Genomic DNA, 20,293 nt, shown 5'->3' on the forward strand with positions numbered 1-20,293 from the left:
ACTTTCCTTTTGTGTAACTCTGAATCTTTCAAAAATGATCTAAAATACAAAACAAAAAACAGCATTTGCTTTGGCAGGTGATGTTTTGTCTGACAAAGAGAAGTAACCAGTAATTGTTGCTTTAGCTAAGTCAATGTTTGCCTCTGAAATTAAAAGGAGGTAGCAGTTATATGAATATTACATATACAAAAACTGAAATAAAATTTAAGTCCACAATCAGTCACACATTTAAAGAAGTTGTCCAAAGAAAGCATTTATTATGTGCGTTGTCATTTTCACAGACCAAGATGAACCACAATGATCTTCTTCTTTTGGCTGCTCAGTCTCTCCTCTTAACCAAGCTTCAACAACTCTTTCTTATATCTCAATGGTATACCTCATCATGTTTATCCAGCTTTAGGTCCTACGGTTCTGCATATAATCTTTGTAAAAACCACAAAGGTGTTAATTTTAATATCTTTTCTGACAAATAAAAACAAAAAAGCCTTGAACCAGTTCAGCTGTTTTGTTTAAAATGACTAAAATATGATTGATCAACACTTCTAATAAACATATAGTATATTTATAAATGAAAGTATGAACTTATTTTCTATTTAACATTAACAGTTTTTATTCTGTTATAATCATCTTAATCCCACACAATACAAATATCATCAGCTAAAAGTCTGATTAATGATAATACTTAGAACACGTTATTTTCCAGTAAGCCAAAAGCCTCTGTTAAGTTTAGGTAACTTTTTTTCTGTAGAGTTTTGCAACATAATGGTTATAGAAGACACTCTTGATATCTGTGCAGAATAACCTGGCCATAAATACATTTTTTGGGGCAGGTGCAGCAGGGGAATTGTTGTCATCTGTTTCCTGTGAAATGGTTGACAAGGCTCGAACTCTTCTGGCTGCATTTCTCGTCCATGCTGGGGAGGGAAACCGGCTTACTGTGCAGGGAGACCTCGTAGTAGGGACAGACTTTCAGGTGAGCAGATATAGGAGGGATGTCAGCCATATGCCACGAATCCACTGAGGAGAAGAGATGACTGAACTCCCACACCTGAAGAGAAACCAAAACAGAGTCAGGAGAAGACCAAAGGAGGAATAATTGCCATAGTATGTGATGAACTAGCTGGCTTTGTTTCTATATCTCACAAGCTTGGCTCTCCACTTGGTTCTCCCGTGTGAGTAGGTTTTCTTCTCCCAGCGGAAGGTGACCATCCCTCTCTCCTTCAGCAGAGTGGAGCACACCTGCCTCATGAGGCGGGACACCAGAGCCAGCTGGAAGAGGGACAGGCTGTCCAGGAAACTGGCCATGTGGCACAGCACCTCGTAGGGAAGAGAGCCCAAAGAGCCCCCTCTTCCTTCTGAGCTCGTGGGTGAATTGTCACCTACTAATCCTTCGAATGTTGGACGCAAGTTAAAACTCCTCAGCTCCTTACTGTACGGGAGGGAAAAAGGAGAGTGGGTGGAGTTAAAACTAAAATAAAGGAGGAGCATATGCAATAAAATCTTCCCTTTGGTGCACTCACTGTACTCAATGTTTAAGACATTAAGAGACTATTTTCATTAACAAATGAATCCTTGTGGATTCATATGAGTTGTGCTCACTTGTATGTGACGGTAGCTTTATGTGTGGAAGGATGAAACCTCCTCTGACTATAGGTGCACCCCAGATACGCGAGTGGACACCGCTGCTCGAACCAACCGCTCAGACATGTGTGGATGTCACAGTGCACATTCCTGGAAAAAGAACATGGCAGTTTATACATTCATAGCACACAACCAGGGCCATTCATACACATTTTTTTTGTTTTTTGCAGGTTGTGTCTAAAAATAAAAAGACAAAAATGCGCTCATCCACAGTTGCTTCCAGTGAGAGCTTAACACTTATTACTTTAATGCTGAGGGCAGATTTTGCACAGACACCTGACATGTGTGGCGAACTCTCGTCGGTGGAAGGTGTGACCGCAGAGGAAGGTGAAGACACAGCTGGCTCTGTTGTGTCTGCTGTTCACACTCTCCGCTTGCAGCTGCAGGTGAAGCTTCAGCGGTCTGTCCACCATCACCTCAGCCAGGGTGGTCTTCCCTTTGAAAGGAGCTGAGCGAAACGAATATGTCTGCGTTCCCACGTCAATGTAGAGCCCGTCGTATGCTTTCGACTCGCTGATCTGCAGGGAGGGAAACCAGTCAGTTGCAATACCCGATCAACTATAAACCATATAAAGGTTTTCAGACTTTCCACTTTTTTTCCTGAACTGCTTGTGTGCTTGAGCATGTTATACCTTGTGACCCATGACCTCTTCCTCTGCATAGCCCAGCAGCGTGGCTGCTGCTTCATCAGTGAGCCACTCATCTTCTTTGACTCCGAGGTCCGATGTGTCCACACCGCGAGGTTCACTTTGAACCCGTGCGGCCGTGTCGTATAGATGAACACGTCGCCTGTAGTGATAGCTGTCAGGTACCTGTGAGGAAGACAAACATCAAGCGAGTACAGTGAACAGAGAACCTTTTGTGCTTTCTGATCCTGGTGGATATTTTAAAGCCAGAATGGTCAACAGCAGAGGCTGAATAACTGTTTTCTTTCTGTTTAAAAGGCTACTAAAAGTTCAAATGTCAGCTTTAATCTCATTGGTAGGATTGCACATATAGACACAGATCACTGCTTCAGCTGTGAGAGTCTCACTAGTTTGAAGTGGGTGGAACTCATTTCTACTGAACACCAATTATGAGCACTTGAATCAAATGCAGTAAGCCACTTTAGTTTGGTGATGAAAAGTTCAGTTATTTTACTCACACTACAACTCATGGCTGTATCTCTGCTTACTATATATTATGTGACAATGCCTCTACAGTCCGTTTTATCTAAAAGTTAAAGCTTCCAGCAGGTTAAAGGACCATAATGGTGCATTTATAAGCTGCTCAGCGTATATACAGTGAGACAAAACGTGTGACGCCTCAGTACGAAGAAGAGGGAAACTTTGGGAAACTAAAAGATGGAACACACAGAGACATGTCAAATATCCAATATTCATTTTGTGCTTCTGTAAGTTAAAATAAAGCACTTTAGAAGTATGAAGTTTGTGCTATAACTGAACAACATCTGTAACATCTGTTTCTTCTGTACACCAGGATCTTTCACTGCTGTACAGAGAAAACCCTGTCATGCTGCTCAACCCTGGAGGGCTGGCACAGGATACAATACATCACAGAGGGCAGGTAATGCTATTAAGTCATTTTACAGGACACTGACATGATATTTTTTTTCTTACTTATGTGTTGTCCCATTAGCTTCCACCCCAGCAGTAGTGGGGATAATGTGATTTTGTCCATAAAAGTAATTTAAAGCAAAAAACGTAAAAAGTATCCCTCAAACGATTATCGAAGTTAATACTAGCATAAATATGATTATTGTAAGTATAATAAACCAGGAGATCGAAACTTTTTTTTTAAGCAAATTAAGTCATATCACTGGTCTACATGTATTTATAAAGCAGTTTGTCTTCACACCGAACGCGATAGAGGCGGCCAGAGCGTCAGGTTTACATGTAAAGTCAATGGAAAAGCGCGATGACAGCGTACCGCGTCTGGCGCGTTTGACTCGCGAAAAAAACACACCAAGCGTGTCAGTTTTTGTGTTGCATTTTGTGCATACGCGCATATCGCGTCAACCGCTCGAGATGGAAAAATCTGAACTCCAGCGTCAAATCGTGCCGCGACAACCAATCAGGAGCCTGGTGACGTGGCTCTGACCTGGGTCAAAGGGGCAGATCCAGCCAAAGCCCTTCATTCTTCATTCAGTATGGAGGAAAAGCTCATCAGAGCCGTGGCTAATTATCCAGAGCTATATGATGCTAGCTACTACTTCTACCGAGACAGGAATAAAAAGGACCTAGCTTGGAGGCACATAAGTGAGGAGATCGGGCAACCTGGTAAGTTCATTCATTCTTCTTTTTAATTTTCAGACTGACCCGATGAAGCCGCGCAAAAGCTAGCAAGCCCGCCTACTGTCCCGCTATTTTCCCACTGATATACAAATACCTTTCCGCTAACAAGATAATGTGTTTATTCAGAGGACATCTGCAGGAGAAAGTGGAATAGCCTCAGGGACACGTATAATAAGGAGAAGAGGAGTGGGTCTGCAGCAGGATCGGGGAGGAGATGGAAGTTCTTCGCGGTCATGGGGTTTCTGGACCCCTTCCTCACCCCGCGGGAGACAAGTGGGAATTTGGTGCGGACCGTGGAGAACTTCCCCCCCGAGGACCAGGGACAGCCCGGAGAGGCAGCAGGGGAGTGTCAGTCAGAAGGTATGTTTACAATGAGTTAATGTAGGCAGTTAATTTATGCGTGTTGTCATATAGGAATATATTTTGTTTATTAATAAACAGTATACAGTGGTCCCGCTGTTCATCCGTCACTGCCTCGCCTTTTCGCTGATTTTTTTCGCATTCTGCAGCCTGATTGACAAATCTCCTCCGTGTCGTGTCTCCTGCGCTTGCCAAACGTATCATGTTTGGTTTCTATAACCATCACGTCCAATAGAAAAAACAGCACAAAAACACTCATAACTATGACCTTCATTCGGAAATACACACCTGCACCGCGAGGGAAAAAGGCGCACAAAAGTGGCGCCTTGGAAAAAGCGCGGCATAATACTTTTACGTTTTAAAATCGACAAAGGTTTGCACTTTGAGAATCAACTTGTGAGAACTGCGACTACTGTTCATGTGCTGCAATAAATGAGAGACCACTCTATATAATTTCTGACTATTGTCTTCAACCTGTTAACATTTAATATTGTCTTGATAGAGTCAACTGATTCTACAGCAGAGTCATCCCCTGTTGCTTCTCCTGGCTCCCCAGTCCCTGGTCCCTCCACTCCTGCTGCTGCACCCACAGGCATGTACTAAATATCTATAACCAATCTGTTTATATCCTGTTTTTTTTTTTTGTTTGTTTGTTTTTTTTTTCTTCAATTTTGAAAATGAAAATCTAGTAGCAGCCTTCTCATTACTTTGTCTTTTTGTGCTGTGTTTTACAGGCCCACAGAGGAGGACAGCTCGAAGGCGGTTGAGGGACAGGTCCCAGGACGGTCCATCGGCGGTGGAGCTGGCCATCCTGGAGTGCCTAAAGAGGCCACGCCCGTCTGCAACAGAGTATTTCCTCCTCGGCCTTGTTCCTGCTCTGGAGAGCATGCCGCCTCAGACACGAGAATTCGTGAAATTTCAAATATATAAATTAGTTTTTGAAAACAGCACAGCTGTGTTAAATTTGGAAACATTGGACCCTAATGATCAGTAGTTTTCTGATGAGGCAGCAGCTCTCCAGGGCAGAAACAATGTTGTTATTTTTCTCCTCCTTCTCCCTGAGGCTCTTCCACTCCAAGCTGGGTCCTTTTTATTCCTGTCTCTGTAAATAGTTAAATTTTATATTTATGTTTAATGTTTTTGTTAGTGAATTTATATATTTTTTCCAATAAACATTTGTAATGACTAATGTCTGAGTTCTACTACACAGCAAATGTTGACACACGACTTGACACAAGTAGAATTTATTTCATATTATACTAATGACAAAATATACCAATACAGTGTGATGCAAAAGTTTGGGCAACCTTGTTAAAAGTAATTATTTTCCTGTACAAATTGTTGGTTGTCACAATAAAAATTGTTAGTTAAATATATCATATAGGAGACACACACAGTGATATTTGAGAAGTGAAATGAAGTTCACTGGGTTTACAGAAAGTGTGCAATAACTGTTTAAACTAAATCAAGCAGGTGCATAAATTGGCAACACAAAAAAAGAGAAATGAAATAAATATTTAGTGTATATCAATGTGTGTGTGTCTCCTATATGATATATGCAAGTGACATTTTTCATTGTAACAGTGATTCATACAAGAAAATAATGACTATTAACAAGGTTGCCCAAACTTTTGCATCACACTGGTTATGGGAACACAGTGAAGACAAGTTACTTAAGAGAGTAAAAAGAGGCTAGTTTGTTTTGGAGTAGAGCTCCATTTATTAAGAAAAATTGAAAAAGACAGGAACACTCTTTAGAGGTTTGTGGGTGGCTCTTAAAAGAGCCGTTGTGGGGAAGTCACTCGGACTTCAAACAGGCTACTCCTTTGGTTGCCAAGACACAGCTCCCTACGCCGAGAAGTGGGCCATGAATTTCTCCCTCACCAGGACAGCCTCTGGAGGAGTTGTTTGCTGCTACACGACCCAGGCCTTGCAACGGCTCCACCACAGCAGGTGCCACACCCCTCACAGCAGGTGCCCCACTCTCGTCCAAACAGTGCAGAAAATTGTGGAGAACACACGTTGCTTTCACACACTTCTCCGCAATTTCAGGACGGAGCTCCATTGAGCGCCGATACAACCTCTACTGTGAGGAGAGGACACTGAAGGCACCCTCCACTCTCATCCTGGCCCTGGAGTGGAGGTTCTTCTCTAGAGGGAGGAGGCGTCCAGGGAAAGGCCTCATGAGCTCACGCCACAGCGGGAACGCTTCATCAGCCACAAAGACATGGGGCTGGGCTCCACGGTGTTCTCCACCAGGTAGAGGCTGGTCAGGAGGCAGAGTCCCAGCCCGAAGAGCCTGACCAAAGGTGGAGTTGGCCAGAATACCACCGGGTCCTCCCGTACCCCCCAACATCAATAACGCGGAAGCGATACCTTGCATCCACAACAGCAAGGAGAACCATCCGGAGCTCCACAGCAGAGAGGGAAGTTCCAGCGCTGCTGGGATCCCTCTCTGCTGTGGACCGCCAGTCTCCAGGTGAAGGCACAGCCATGAAATCATCCACTAGACAGTCCCAGATGGCCGTCGCTACCTGGGGGATGATCTGGCTCACCGTGGAGACACCAACTCGAAAACTGAACGCGATGGTCCTGAAGGAGTCCCCGGTGGCAAGGAACCTGGACAAAATTGTTTAAAATTAGTGTTATGTGTACTGCAGTTACAAATACATTATTGAAATTCCAAAACACTTTTGTGATGTCAGATTTAAATTACAAAACATAAATCTTACATAAAACATTTTGTAATTTTAATGATAATTACATAATGTATATTAGATATAATCTAAAACAGTCTGCGGGGATTATATAGAAATATTCAACTATCCCAGAATTAAACCTGGTCTAAATAAAAAAAAGGAGTGAGTATCACTACAAAGGTTAACTCACAGTGGTCCTCATACCAGTTTGCTATCAGCAAACACCGAGAGCATATATTGATATGACACCACAGCCGTGCTATCATTGTAAACACTGATAACAGCATAAATCGAATTAAATCGGGACTTGATGAGACCTTTCGAGTATCACTAGAAATATTATACACAGTCGTCTCTGTACCACAGTTTGCTTTCAGTAAACACCGATGCATTCACTGTTAGCATAGCACATCCATGTTAGCAGTGTATAAACGGATGGTTTAGCATATATTAGCACAGGTATCAATAAAGGACTAAGTATTAAACACTTTTACTAACCTCAAGCAGATGGACAGGCGCTCTGCAGGTAGGATTGAGCGCCTGTAGTCGGTGTCTAGGCGGAGATTCTGGGACCGACGCGGGACAGCAGGTCCTCAAACTGGCGAGTGAAAGACGTGGTATCGCTGGAATCGGCCGTCATCCAGGCGCAGCTCCTGGAGCAAATGGTGAAACTCCCCAAACTGCTCACGCCTCTGGAGGACCTGATGGACCCAGGTACGGCGAGGACGTCTTTTACGCCGCTGCACTGCTCTCCACAGTACATAGAGAAGGGAGACTCTCTCTTCAAGCTCTAGCTCGACAGCTGCCATCTTGCAAAGATACCGTCTGGCACAACTTCCTCCCACATTTCCGGTTCACGCGCGTCAAAATATGCAATTTTGAGGCGCGATGGATTTTTCTTGGACACGTGTTGAGGTGCGAATGTGCACGAGTCAAATTAGAGGCGTTTGGGGCGTTTTCGCTCGCGTCTATTGCGTTTGGTGTGAACACACTGTTGATTTTAACAGTAGTTTTATGGGACCTTTTAGCTACAGCTACTTATCGATCAATTAATAGTGAGTCTCAAATCAAACAGACTCTGGACTCAGTTAACAATTATCAGTTTGTTAAACAGTAACTTATGTTGCTGCAGCCCAAGAGAAGGGTTTTATTTATCTCCCCAGTCTATGCTTAGCTTTGAAGCCACACCCACAAATATTATATAAAATCAATTAGCCAAGTTTTGAAAGATTCACTTTGTTAGTGGGGTTTTGGACACATGTAACCACTAACTATATTATATATTATATACCATTAATATTTGAACATGTGACAATTGTTCCAGTCAAAATGAAGACTGGTCTGCAACCATCTGGCAACCACTGGTGAATTACCAGCCAGTTGGCAAAGATTTGTAATTCCTTTGGTCGCTAATGTATTATTATGGTATTAGTTTGAATTGAAGTGATGGAGTTGTCTTCAAACACCGTCCAGCTACTCACTTTAAAAAGTATGACACAAATCAGAAATGGAGACTGTAATTTAAAGTTCTTTTGTTGATTTTGACCTCTTTTCTCAGAAGTTTAAGCGAGTAAGTTGAAATTTAGAAGTTTTAGAAATTTTGAATGCAGTTTTTTGTGGGACAAAGAAGCTTCCATAGCAATAAGAAACCTCAGTAAATACTATATATTTCTTTTTTCCTGTAAACCTCAGCTTTGAGTGTTGGATACTTGGTAATAAGTCTGTTTGGGATTTTAACATTGTTGAGTGCAATTTGTCTTTGGTTGGAGCTTTTAGCAGCTGTTATTTGTGCTTCACTCTTAACGTTTTCATTTTCCACTTCCTGCTCTTAGTTAAAACCCAAAATCAGATGTAAAAGGAGCTCTTAAAGTCCAGTTTAGATTTTGGACTGTTTAGAACTGGTCTGAATGGTCATACACGGATGGAAATGACGTCCTAGTGGCGTCTATCCATCTATCCTCAAATGAAAAATGAGAGACGTAGTAGCATTTCTTTTCTTTTTTTTTTAAGTAAGGCAACAGTGGCACTTAAACATCCTGTTCTGTCCTATTTCTGTTTTACAATAAAAAAATAAATGTAGTTTCATCACCTTGAATGAGCGCAGTGTCTGGACTGGAATAGGCTCCAAGCTGCCGTACACAAAGTCTTTCTCCCTTGGAGTACAGGCCTCGATTTGTCCAAAGGCTAGCAGCATGCGACCATGATGCACCACGTACATGTTGTACTCCTGTGGTGTGAGTTCCTGCCCCAAACGGTCCAGCACTCCCTCCTGCCACGGGGCCATCCCGGTCTTACTGGTGTCCGCTGGGGGACAGTTTTTGGCAGCAGAGCTGTCATTCTCTGCGTCTGTCTGGTCCTGCCTCTCAGTCCCTTTTGGATTTCTGCCACTCTGAGTTTTTCCCTTGTCACCAACGTTTGGGTTTTGTTTGGGGTTGTTCAGATTTTCCTGAGCGGCCTCACAGCCGCCTCTATCCATGCTGAACATCATCTCGAACAGGTCATATTTATCTTTGTTGATGCCTGAACCTTGCACAGCACTGTTTGGTACAGTCTGTTCAGCACCACTATGCTCACAGGAGGTGTTTTTAGGAAGACCTGGAGAGAAAAAATAAATGAAATACACTTTTCAAAGAGAGAAACTGAACTTTACTGAGTTTCAAAAACATTCAAAAACAGTTGAAGATGTTTTAGTTTAATCCAGAAATATTCTGTGCTGATAGAAGTGTTAAGGATTTATTTATCACAAATCTATTTTTAGAGTACCTAAAACATGATTTTAATCTCACAAAAAATTCAATTTATTTTTAATCTCTCATGGGTTTTAGGTTTTCAGTAACTCTTAGGCAGATTTTGTTAGGGAAAGCATCTTTTGAAAAGCACCACTATTACCCACCATCACTGGTATCTTCGATTACGACACCATTGACTACTCCACCAGCTGCTGCTTCCTCTTTCATCTCATCATTTATTTCCTCCTCTTCCTCCTCTGTCAGCTCCGGATAGAGCGGCTTCATTTTTAGGCGGCTGTAAAGGTCTTTTTGATCGATTATGGCCATGGCAAGGTCCAGAGCCTCCTCCTGTCCCTCACTTTCTTTCACCAAGTTGTCCTGCAGGGCTTTGTGGCTGTGTGGGTTTGTGTCATCGGTCGGCCAACGGAGCCACTCCATGGTGCAGCACACCACGCTGGCCGGGCACACCTGGAGGTGGGATGCCCGTGAGGAGCGAGGCAGCTGAACAGGGCATCCGTACGCAGCATTGATGCAGGGCACCCTCACATTAGGGCAGAGCAGCAGGTGATCCTCTGCTTTGCACAGGTGGAAGAGGGCGCCACAGTGCAGACGGCAGGGGGTGACCGCACAGCACACAGAGGCCTCCACCCGAGCCCTGCAGCGGCGGCTGTAGCAGGAATCACAGTGGATGTGCTGCTGCATCCTGGAGGCCCGAGAACGCCGACTCTGATTTGGATCAGGAAAAAACCCAGAATGATTCAGTGATGACAAGATGTTTACAATATATGAAAATATGGCTCATTAAAGGTGCAATATGTGAAATTCCCTGGAATAAAGGGATGCTTCAGAACTCTATGTTGGTCTGGCATCATAGGCGTAACCTGTTTGCACTGCTTCTTGCTCTCATTTTAGCTCTCAATTTAGTCTTTAGATACAAACTGATAGCATGTGCTATTAGCATGCAAACTTTGGTGGATATCTCTACAACACAATACACATGATCTGTTGTTTCATAATCTGTTGTTAATTTAATAATATTTGAATCTTTTTTTAAATGAACCTTATTTTGAAGAGTACCACAAAAGGAGTAGGACATCACATGGATTAGGATACTTAGAGAAAGATATATGACAACCAACAAGACAAGACAGAGCAGGTAAAGAGAATAGGTGTGGTGTGAATGTGAGAGTGTGTGTTGAGTGTGAGGGTCCTCATTTCTCTTCAGTCCAAAATAAATGCACTTAGGATGGGTGAAAAAAGGGAATATAACAGTAATAATGATTGTAAAACTACTACAGAGACAGTCAGTCAGAGACTATACTCAGAGGACAGCTCTGGCACAAAAGGTCACTGAGGTCAAGAGCGATGGTTTGTAAGTGGAAATCTTTTCTATGGTGCGCATAATGCAGGAATTACAACTGTTACAAGTCCAGTTTCAGAGCTCTGGTTCACCCCCAGACCTGATCGGAGTCGGGGGACAGCCTCCTTACAGTATAAGTGGTTTGTTGATCATATTAAACTCAGAGGATCAGAGAATTTAACGATGAAAAGAGTGATGGGGGTTATCTCAGTTAGACTATATAGTTACTATATTCAAAAGGGGGTAGCTTGGAAAGGTGGGGAGTTCAAGTTACATGCATGCATGATTATTTCCATTATCTTTAAGATACAACAATGATAATATCATAATAATACATAGATCTATTAGAGCTAGGCAATGGGGTTGTCTAGTCTTGATAGTACAATAGTAATAACACTGTCCTTAATACCACACATAAGTCATTATAATAATGAGTGGAGGACAGTGGGATATCAGAAAATAGCATTAGCAGTGAATTATCTACATTATTCTGTATCTGAATAGACATATGTATATATGAGATGGAAGCAGGTTTGTCCATTGGTTTAAATAATCTTTAAAACCAATAATCTTACATACTCCACCTTTAAAGCTCTATGAGCTTCAATCTTTAATTCAACAGCAGAAAAAGTCTGACTCACCATATTAACGGGACTTCAGCTGGTTTTCTAACTCTGTAAGAAGAAAATACAAAGCAAATGTATATGATTGACATTTCTGTCAAGCATGATATGACATGATATGACCTTTCTGTGACATCATCCCAACACTGAATAATATAGGCCACATTTAATCCACATGCAATCCATCATCACTGGTCACGTACAGTATATCAGATTGTTAAAGACAAGTAAACAAAGAAAAATGAACAAAACCGAAGCTCATATGTTGCCATAAACCATTAAAATTTTTTACTTAGTTCATCTCGCACTCATTCAAACCCACAAATATGTTTCTGTACATTTGTCTGCATAAAAGGGTGAAAAACTCCAAAGTCACACAACAGAATCCTTTGGAGAGTTCATGCTTCTCAGTCTGGTTGCTGCCAGGATGTGTCAGAGGTGTTCAAACAAAACATATTACTACCCTTTTGCACGACTTGAGAATCTAAATGTTTTCTAAACCTCTTGTCCGATCCCGAGCTGCAGAGGGGAAGTTGTAACTGGAATCTATCAAGAAATCGGTACAGACAGAGAAAGCAGAGCAACCTCTCGATTCAAACCTAGAACGACAGTCTGTGAAGCAACAGTCCTAACCACTGCACGCCATCCTGACCGGACATGGTTTTAAAAACTGAAGGAACATCTGCAAAAAAAATATTGTGAAAGTCAAAACAGTTTCCCACTGTTTTGCTTTCCTGTTCAGTAACAAGTAGACTCTGACAATAATGACCTAAAACAGGCAAAACAAGCAGGCAAATAAGTTCTGGGCAGCATTTCTACACTGATGCAGCAGCTTTTGCACTAAGCGTAAAACAAATGTCACTTGGCTCTAGTGCAGTTTTAAAGACACCCAGAACGAGCTGTGGCCTGTGTGGCTGTAAATCTCGACACGTACAAGTCAGACGAGCACTTAGATCAGCTGAAATATTTCACTTCTCCACTTTTATCACTTGTTCGAGCAGTTTCACTGGAATCCTTTCAAATTAGAGATGAAACCAGGTAATCTCAGAGAATTTCAGCACATTCACAATGGAGTCAAACCTTCTCGACGAATACCTTACCGGTTGGACAGCACGGACGAGTTGTTTTTTCTCTTTGGTTTTATAACGTTGCTTTCTGTCCCCATGCTCTTTGAACTGGTAGGTTATAATTAGCCAAGCAGCACAAGCAGGTTCACAAGTAGAAATAACTCCGCGCTCAGCTTCTCAACATTGCTGCAGCGGGGAGCCACAGGTGCCAAACTTTATACAAGACTTCCTATCTCCGTATTCACAGCCTGAGTTTATGTGTCCGAGCACAAGTTTGTTAGTACAAGTACATTAGAACAAGTAGCTCAGCCTCTGCTGCAACAACTGCAAAATAAATTCACATTGACAGTGTTTTGACAACACTTAAATATCCACTAGAGGACTCCGTTTGGATATTAAGCAAGAATCTGCCTCGTTTTGCTGCGCGCAGAATGAAAGTAGGCAGATTTCTGATGCAAGTGTCTGAGACGACCAGTAACCCAAACCATGTCTCTGACCACCCGTATAAGATTTCTCAGTCAGTGCTGAGCTCTATTTATAACACACAAACACACATAACAGACACACATGGAAACACTTGGTCTTTAAAAGTACCAGAAGGAGTGCGAGGACTTTCTCTCCTTTCAAACCTCAAACCCTCTTTGAATCTTACGCCACAGGATTCTGCTGATATCCTCTGATTGTCCATTTACATGCACTGGGCTCAGTCTGATTAACAGTTTCCTTTCTGTTCGCAGGGCAGACCTGCAGCTTCAGAGACCTGGCACCAGAGGATCTGAAAAAATGGTATGATTTCATTTTTGCAGTCGTCAGATCCCCCCAAAAATTTCAAAACGCTGTTGGTTGTTTTTCCTTCAGCAGCTTTACATTTGTCACATGAGGTGTGTTATGTTTGTCATCTCTCCATTGAACACATATGTTGTTTGCCGAAATCCTTTTTAAACCTGTCTTGTTATACATCTATTGTTTCTACTTTTAAAAATTGACAAAAGAAGCTGGCTTAGTAAGACCTCCTGAAAAATCAGTCTGGTCTCTCTTAGTTTTTCCAAATCAGAGTGATCGTTCTTGGGCATCCAACATGCAAAAGCATGTCCAGTATGATTGTGCAACAGCACAGATTTTTCTATGATATCACTTCGTAGCTCAAGACGGGATAGTCAGTCAATGTAGCAGCCAACACGATGTGCAGAAAGAAAGTCAGGTTAGAAACAGAACGTGCGACATTGACTCCTTCTTCACCTAATTCTTCTACATATTTCAGCTTTAATGAGTTGTGTTTTAATGTCTTGTGTTGCTTTTTGAGTAAGTCATCATTCTTACACGGCTGGCTCCTCCTGTTTATTTTCTCATTCAAATCAGAGTCACCGTTCTCGGGCCTCCAAGGTGCGCCACCACATCCACTGTGATTCCTGCTACAGCCGCCGCTGCAGGGCTCGGGTAGAGGCCTCTGTGTGCTGCGCAGTCATCCCCTGCCGTCTGCTCTGTGGCGCTCTCTTCCACCTGTGCAAAGAAGAGGATCACCTGCTGCTCTGCCCTAATGTGAGGGTGCCCTGCATCAACGCTGAGTACGGCTGCCCGATCCAATTGCCTCGCTCTTCACGGGCAGCTCACCTCCAGGTGTGCCCGGCCAGCGTGGTGTACTGCTCCATGGAGTGGAACCGCTGGCCAGCCAATGACGCCCACTCCTTCCCAAACATGGAGCTGCATGAAAACCTGCTCAGAGAAAGAGCGCAGGGAAGGTGTCTGGACCTGGCCTTGGCTCTGAAAGACCAGGACCGCCTCTTTCACTCCATGAAGATGAAGAAACTGTTCCCAGAGCTGATCCAGTGTGTGGAGGAGGAGGAGAGGAAGGAAAGGAGGATGGAGGAGGAGAGAAGGAAGGAAAAGGAGAGGAAGAAAAAGGCCATGTTGGAGAAGGAGGCAGCAGAAAGGGCAGCTGCAAAACAAGCCAGTGAGCTCGCCTGGGCCTCTTTTAACACGTACAATTTGAATGATAATACCCCTGATGACAAAGAAGAAGAAGAAGAAGAAGATGAGGAGGAAGAGGTTCGGGTCGAATATGAGCAGGGGCTTACACAGGAAGAAAGAGAGGCTCTTGCAAGGGCATCAGGAATAGAGGCTGATCACCTTGAAAATTACAGCGCCTGGGAGCGAATGTTCAGCATGGAGATGGGTGGATGCAGGGAAACTGAGGGGACAGCTGTGGCAGGAAGGGGACGGGGACGGGGACTGGCTAAAGGGAGGGGGAAAGGCTTGAGCACCGTTACGGAAGAAGATAAAGCAGATACCTGTGGAGGTGCAACATCATCAAACACCTGCAAACTGCTGACCAGCACTCTGAACAAGAAGAAGTTTACATATGAGCGCCTGGAGCCAATGAAGATCATCATTGTGCGCACTTTCAAAGTCCCGACCAGCTTTTCTGCCAAGCAGAGCCGCATCCGCAACCCAGGTTTTTACAAAAGAGAGAGCAAAGCTGTGGATACCAGTGACCTGGGGGTGGCACTAGAGGCAATGCCAGTGTGGGAGGAAGTTCAGGTGAGGCAAAGAAATTGAACCTCCTTGTAGACTTTTTGTAAAATTGTCCTTTTAGACCTGCAAAGGCTTTAAAAAAGTCACTAAGGTACAGCAGAAACAAGCAGTGAACACAGCACTGATTCATTCAGATTCATTCATGCATTCAGACCTATCAGCAGACAGCTGCTTATTGTTTTAAAGGTGTGTCTTAATGTTTTGCTTGATTGCTTACTTGCTTTTAGCTTTATAGTTTTCAGTCTCTATTGACCCCAGAGGAATATATGTTGCATTCTGTTTCACGAGATAGTTGCTAATGCTGTGCATTTTGTAGTTTTGTTAGAGAGGTGACCCATGAATTCAGAATGGCTGAAAAGCTCTGTAGACAAGTCCAGTAAAGGATTTCCACAGACTCAATACCTCCTTTTGCATTACTCATAATGATTTTAAGACTTTCCATGTGCATTAGTTCTTCCTGCGCTCCCATCCACAGTCCTAAGACGTGTATGTCAAAGTAATTAAACATTATAAATGATTCAGCAACCTCATAGAGCTGAATCATTGTCCTGAATTGTAAGGTCACCTTACAACAAAATGCAACAATAATAATATTAAAAGAGATTTAAAAGCCAGGAATAATATGATTGTAAAACATATAAAGCATGATGGTTATAGCTGACACCCTGATGAAAACAGAGTCTAGCTGATGAAGGTGAATGGTAATAAGTTTGAAGCGAGAAGACAAAGTTACTGAAGTTCTTTCAGGTCATTTACAAAAATGTATGTCTATTTTCATTTTTACTTTCTTCGGTAGGTTTTAGTGCTGGGACACATGCAAAAATTATAAAATAAACCACTTAAGTTGGTTATCTAAGAGGAGAGTGTGGCTTTGCTGCAGGACAATATCAGAAAGAACTGTTGGTTTTTTTTGTTGTTGTTGTTGTTGTTTTTTAGGGCTTTTAATTTCTTTTTACATTTTATAAGCCGACAGTGTGAGTGAAAAAACTTCTTTCATGTTCTTGAGCAGGAATATATCTTTCTTGTACCTTCTTAGACTGTATTTTAAATCCTGGAGCATCACAAGCCAATGGAACAAAATGTGCAGAGAACAAATATTCATGTTTTCTCAAAGTACGGAGTAAACAAACAAGTGTTACTGTTTACTGATGACGTTTTCTGTCATATTTGTCATATGTTTAATAAATGAGAGTCGTTTTTGCTTTCGTTGTTGTTTAATGCTCACCAGCTACGAAGCTCCCCGATGAAATATTGCTCTGTTGTTTGATTGGCTGCTCAGGCCTCTCTGCTGTGCTCCCTGGAGAAGGAGCTGAGGGGTCACCTCATTGCAGAAAGCGTGTGCACAGACGCTCTGTTAACAGACGAAGGCACGCAGACCTACAGCTTTCTGTCGGCTCCTTTCCGGAGAAACACTTCGCTGGCCGACCTGACGGCTGTCAAACCGCTTGAGCTGCACCTTCAGCTGCAGGTGGAGAGCGTCACCAGCCGACATCACAAGGCCAGCTCTGCCTTCACCTTCCTCTGTGGACACACCTTCCAGCGCAGAGAATATGGCAAACATTACAAGTGAGTTGTTTTTTCTTAAATATTTAGGTTTTGCATCGTTTAAAGAGATTAAGACCTGAACAAGAAATACACAAAGCAGTCACTGACTCAGAATGATGCTCTAAACCCCATCTGATACTGTGAGAGCAAAGTGATCTATTTCTAATAAAAAATGTTCTGTCGTGTGCAGGAACGTCCACAGTGATATCCAGATGTGTGTAAACGGATGGTTCGAGCAGAGATGCCCGCTCGCTTACTTGGGATGCAGCTACAGCCAGAGGAGATTTCAGCCCTCCACACACGAAGCCACCATCAGCTACAAGTGAGAGAAATCACAGAGTTCATCGAAATGTAAACAAATTTAACTGTGAGCTGAAGCGTGTTAGAGGGGTACAGGGTACACATTCTAACTGCACTGTGTCCCAGTTACATTTCTAATTCACTTTCTGAGCTTTATAAACAATAAAAAAAAAATCAATTCAGAGTTGTGTAGAAAATAAAAAAGCTCTTTATACAGTCATGTGATAAAGAAAGTTTACACAGGAGTGCATAGACTCCTGTGTAAACTTTAGTGCTGGGCAGAGAGTAACTGCAATAATCTGAAAAACATTTGCGAGCAACAGTGAAGTACATTTACTAATTACGTCCTTTGTACAGATGAGACCACAGTGGAAGTTTGGCAGAAACTAAGCAACATGTGAGCACAAACACCTCAAACTAACTTTAAAGCACGGTGGTGGAGGAGTGATGGTTTGCGCTTATTTTGTAGCCAAATGACCTGAGTGCACTGCAGCCACTGACTTGAACAAACAAAACCATATCAAAGTATTCAAGAGTCAAATGTGAGCCTGGGTCATGCAACAGGGCAATGATCTCAAGTACAGGGAAAGAAAGTACTTTTGCAATGACCCCGTCCAAAAACTGATTCAAATGCTGTGGTGGGAACTTAAGAGAGCCGTGCATAACCGTGCGCCCACAAACCTCCATGACACAACATTGTAAACAAGAGTGGGCAAAGATTCCTGCACAGTGATATCAAAGTCTCATAAAGTCTTGCAGAAAATGATTACTTCACGTTATTGCTGCTAAAGATGCTTCTGAATCTGAGCTGCTGAATCGTGGCGCGTGTAGATTTTTTTTTCCACACTTCTCTTTATGTCAAAGTGAATCGTGTAAATCTGCAACAACTATTTGTAACCACTTGAGGGCAGCAGAAACACACTATCAAACTGACTAGTTAAACATTTTGCACATAGTTATCTGTTCACATATCCTGCAGATGCAGAACACAGCTGTCATGTTTTGGCCTCCTTGAGTAATATTTTCTCCTTTTTGGATGTTTGTAGCTTCTACAAGCACACAAATACACTATCTGTAAGTTTAGCTCTTAATGCTTCACTCTTATATTTCATTGCTTGCAAGGTGTCCCTGATTTTGGTTTTGGGCTGTAAAATTGAAAGCATCAAACTGAACAACGCTTCAGAACTTCAGTTAATCTTTTATTTCATCACAAGTCACACTTTTAACATCACACTGTTGTGAAAATAACAAATATGATGCATAAATTAACCTTAAAGCTACTATAACTTTTATTTTAACAATCTATAACTCAGATCAGAGTCAAAGCATTTTAATCCTCTGCAAATAAAAATCCAATACTCTTTCAAAGACCACAGTTTCGTCTGTACTTTCAGCGATGATCTAGGCTGCTTCAGCCTGATTCCCACCACCTCTGTTTGCCTGGGTGACACTTCCCAGACATCCAGGAGCACGGATGCCTCCACCAGCTTTGCTTGGAGGAAGAGAGGCAGTCGAGCGGGAGGAGCGGACGACTCGCTGACCTCTCTTCCCTACGAAGTGCTGTGCCACGTGGCCAGTTTCCTGGACAGCTTTTCCCTGTCCCAGCTGGCTATGGTGTCCCACCTCATGAGGCAGGTGTGCTCCTCTCAGCTGCAGGAGAGAGGGATGGTCACCCTCCGCTGGGAGAGGAAGACCTACTCTCATGGAGGAGCCAAGTGGAGGGTGAAGCAGAGGGTAAGATTGGAGCCACGCTAACAGGACTCACAGTAGACATAATGCGAGATATTTCATGTTTATCAGAATCAGAAAGACTTTATTTATCCCCAAGGGGCAATTAAGATTAAAAGTAAATATTAGAAATAAAGGCAAGAATACAGCATAAAAGAAGGAAGATATGAGGGACGAGTGCAAGTTTGGCTTTGAGCTGGAGGCACAAGAAACCAGATGATTGTTGATCTTGTTGTCATCATGTAGCAGGGTTGCCTTGATAGTAATCAAGTGATGCTACATTTAGTTTAGAAAACACAACGCTGACGTTTCTTACCAGGCTGTTTAATTGTTGAAGGCCAAAGAAGTAATCGCATGCAACATTTCACAGCAAAAAGTCAGTAAATGAATGCAATTTAACATCTTTGTAATCATGAGTCTTTTTTTCTGACTTCATGAATCACATAATTCATGCTGTGACCACTTGGAGCAGATTATATTAGAAATATTGACTTCACCCTAAAGAGCACCCTTATCTAAATATAATTGAAGCAACTTCAGAATAAATAAAAATGACAGATTGAATGGTTTCCCAGTTTGAAAAAGCAGAGGCCTGCAAATCACCTCATTTTTTAAACTACTGTAATAGTGACCATTCTGGACAATCAAAGCACTGAAAGATTTAATGTGAAATAAAATGTGAGATATCCCACTTTTGCAGTCAGGACCTTATATTTAGTTGCATCTCCATCGCTGTTCATCACTGCAGGTCTGGCAGTTCAGTACCTTGTTCTCTCCGGTGGATACGTGGTGCTTTCAGGATGTGCCGCCTATCTCAGAGCATCTAAAGGTGTGTCGTTATTATGAGAGGGAGTCCAGGACGGAGAAGATTTACCTGCCACGCATGCGAGAAGAAATCCAGCCCAACACAAGCTGCAAACCTCCCACTCTGGTTACCATGTTCCAGCAGAAGAGAATCATGATGTAGTTCACTGTAAACTGGTCTGGTTTGGGGTTTTATTGCATGTTAACTTCTTTTCCCCCTCCTTCTATTCCTATATCTCCTGCCACTGCAGTTCACTTTAAAATTACAGGAGAAAAATCACAATAAATATAAAATTAATGCTTACAGAGATAAGTTTTGGGGTCACATGTTGAACTGAATCTTAGAAACTACATATATTTAAAAATGATGTCAGAAGAGCACTGAAGTTCATTTTAATTATAAATAAATAAATCAAGCTACAGATATCTGCTGTTTTTATTCACACGTTTCTTTTTCACAGATGCTTTGCAAATGGTTATAAACTGAAATGAGAGGGATTTCATGACTAAATAGTATCACCAAACACTTTATCTTATGCATCCACATTTTATTTTATTTTGTGTTACGCCTGTAAACAAAACATATTTGCTTAGAAAATGAATTGCAAGTG

General features: G+C 42.3%; 3 protein-coding genes across 3 annotated transcripts; 2 read left to right on the plus strand and 1 right to left on the minus strand.

The window, feature by feature from the left end:
• Window positions 1–245: 245 nt before the first annotated feature.
• On the minus strand, window positions 246–12,931 carry LOC146624390 (F-box only protein 40-like). The gene is made up of 9 exons (XM_085364582.1): window positions 12,807–12,931; window positions 11,725–11,757; window positions 9,888–10,449; window positions 9,084–9,589; window positions 2,274–2,453; window positions 1,918–2,159; window positions 1,600–1,731; window positions 1,144–1,429; window positions 246–1,048 (listed from the first exon to the last, which is right to left on the minus strand). Exons 2-9 carry the CDS (start codon window positions 11,725–11,727, stop codon window positions 851–853), a joined length of 2,109 nt encoding a protein of 702 aa, XP_085220708.1. The 5' UTR covers window positions 11,728–11,757; window positions 12,807–12,931; the 3' UTR covers window positions 246–850.
• On the plus strand, window positions 3,791–5,289 carry LOC146624391 (uncharacterized). Its single transcript, XM_085364583.1, has 4 exons — window positions 3,791–3,920; window positions 4,062–4,295; window positions 4,798–4,887; window positions 5,030–5,289. The coding sequence occupies exons 1-4, from the start codon at window positions 3,791–3,793 to the stop codon at window positions 5,287–5,289; spliced, it is 714 nt and encodes a 237-aa protein (XP_085220709.1).
• A 404-nt stretch (window positions 12,932–13,335) lies between the features above and the next one.
• Window positions 13,336–20,098, plus strand: LOC146624392 (F-box only protein 40-like). The gene is made up of 6 exons (XM_085364584.1): window positions 13,336–13,559; window positions 14,133–15,311; window positions 16,585–16,871; window positions 17,041–17,172; window positions 18,545–18,884; window positions 19,627–20,098. Exons 1-6 carry the CDS (start codon window positions 13,557–13,559, stop codon window positions 19,843–19,845), a joined length of 2,160 nt encoding a protein of 719 aa, XP_085220710.1. The 5' UTR covers window positions 13,336–13,556; the 3' UTR covers window positions 19,846–20,098.
• The last annotated feature ends 195 nt before the right edge of the window (window positions 20,099–20,293 follow it).

This window comes from Diplotaxodon limnothrissa, linkage group LG10 (assembly GCF_057381915.1).
Source record: "Diplotaxodon limnothrissa isolate DT_005_m linkage group LG10, D_limnothrissa_male_GT1.1, whole genome shotgun sequence".
Classification (NCBI taxonomy): domain Eukaryota; kingdom Metazoa; phylum Chordata; class Actinopteri; order Cichliformes; family Cichlidae; genus Diplotaxodon; species Diplotaxodon limnothrissa.

Coding starts and splice junctions, on each gene's coding strand:
- LOC146624392 (XM_085364584.1), top strand. Junction 15,312..16,584: donor CAGTGTGGGAGGAAGTTCAG/GTGAGGCAAAGA, acceptor TTGGCTGCTCAG/GCCTCTCTGCTGTGCTCCCT. Junction 17,173..18,544: donor GAAGCCACCATCAGCTACAA/GTGAGAGAAATC, acceptor CTGTACTTTCAG/CGATGATCTAGGCTGCTTCA.
- LOC146624391 (XM_085364583.1), top strand. CDS start 3,791: ATGGAGGAAAAGCTCATCAGAGCCGTGGCTAATTATCCAGAGCTATAT. Junction 3,921..4,061: donor TGAGGAGATCGGGCAACCTG/GTAAGTTCATTC, acceptor GTGTTTATTCAG/AGGACATCTGCAGGAGAAAG. Junction 4,296..4,797: donor AGGGGAGTGTCAGTCAGAAG/GTATGTTTACAA, acceptor TTGTCTTGATAG/AGTCAACTGATTCTACAGCA.
- LOC146624390 (XM_085364582.1), bottom strand. Junction 9,590..9,887: donor AATCGAAGATACCAGTGATG/GTGGGTAATAGT, acceptor TTTTCTCTCCAG/GTCTTCCTAAAAACACCTCC. Junction 2,160..2,273: donor AAGAGGTCATGGGTCACAAG/GTATAACATGCT, acceptor CCCTCCCTGCAG/ATCAGCGAGTCGAAAGCATA.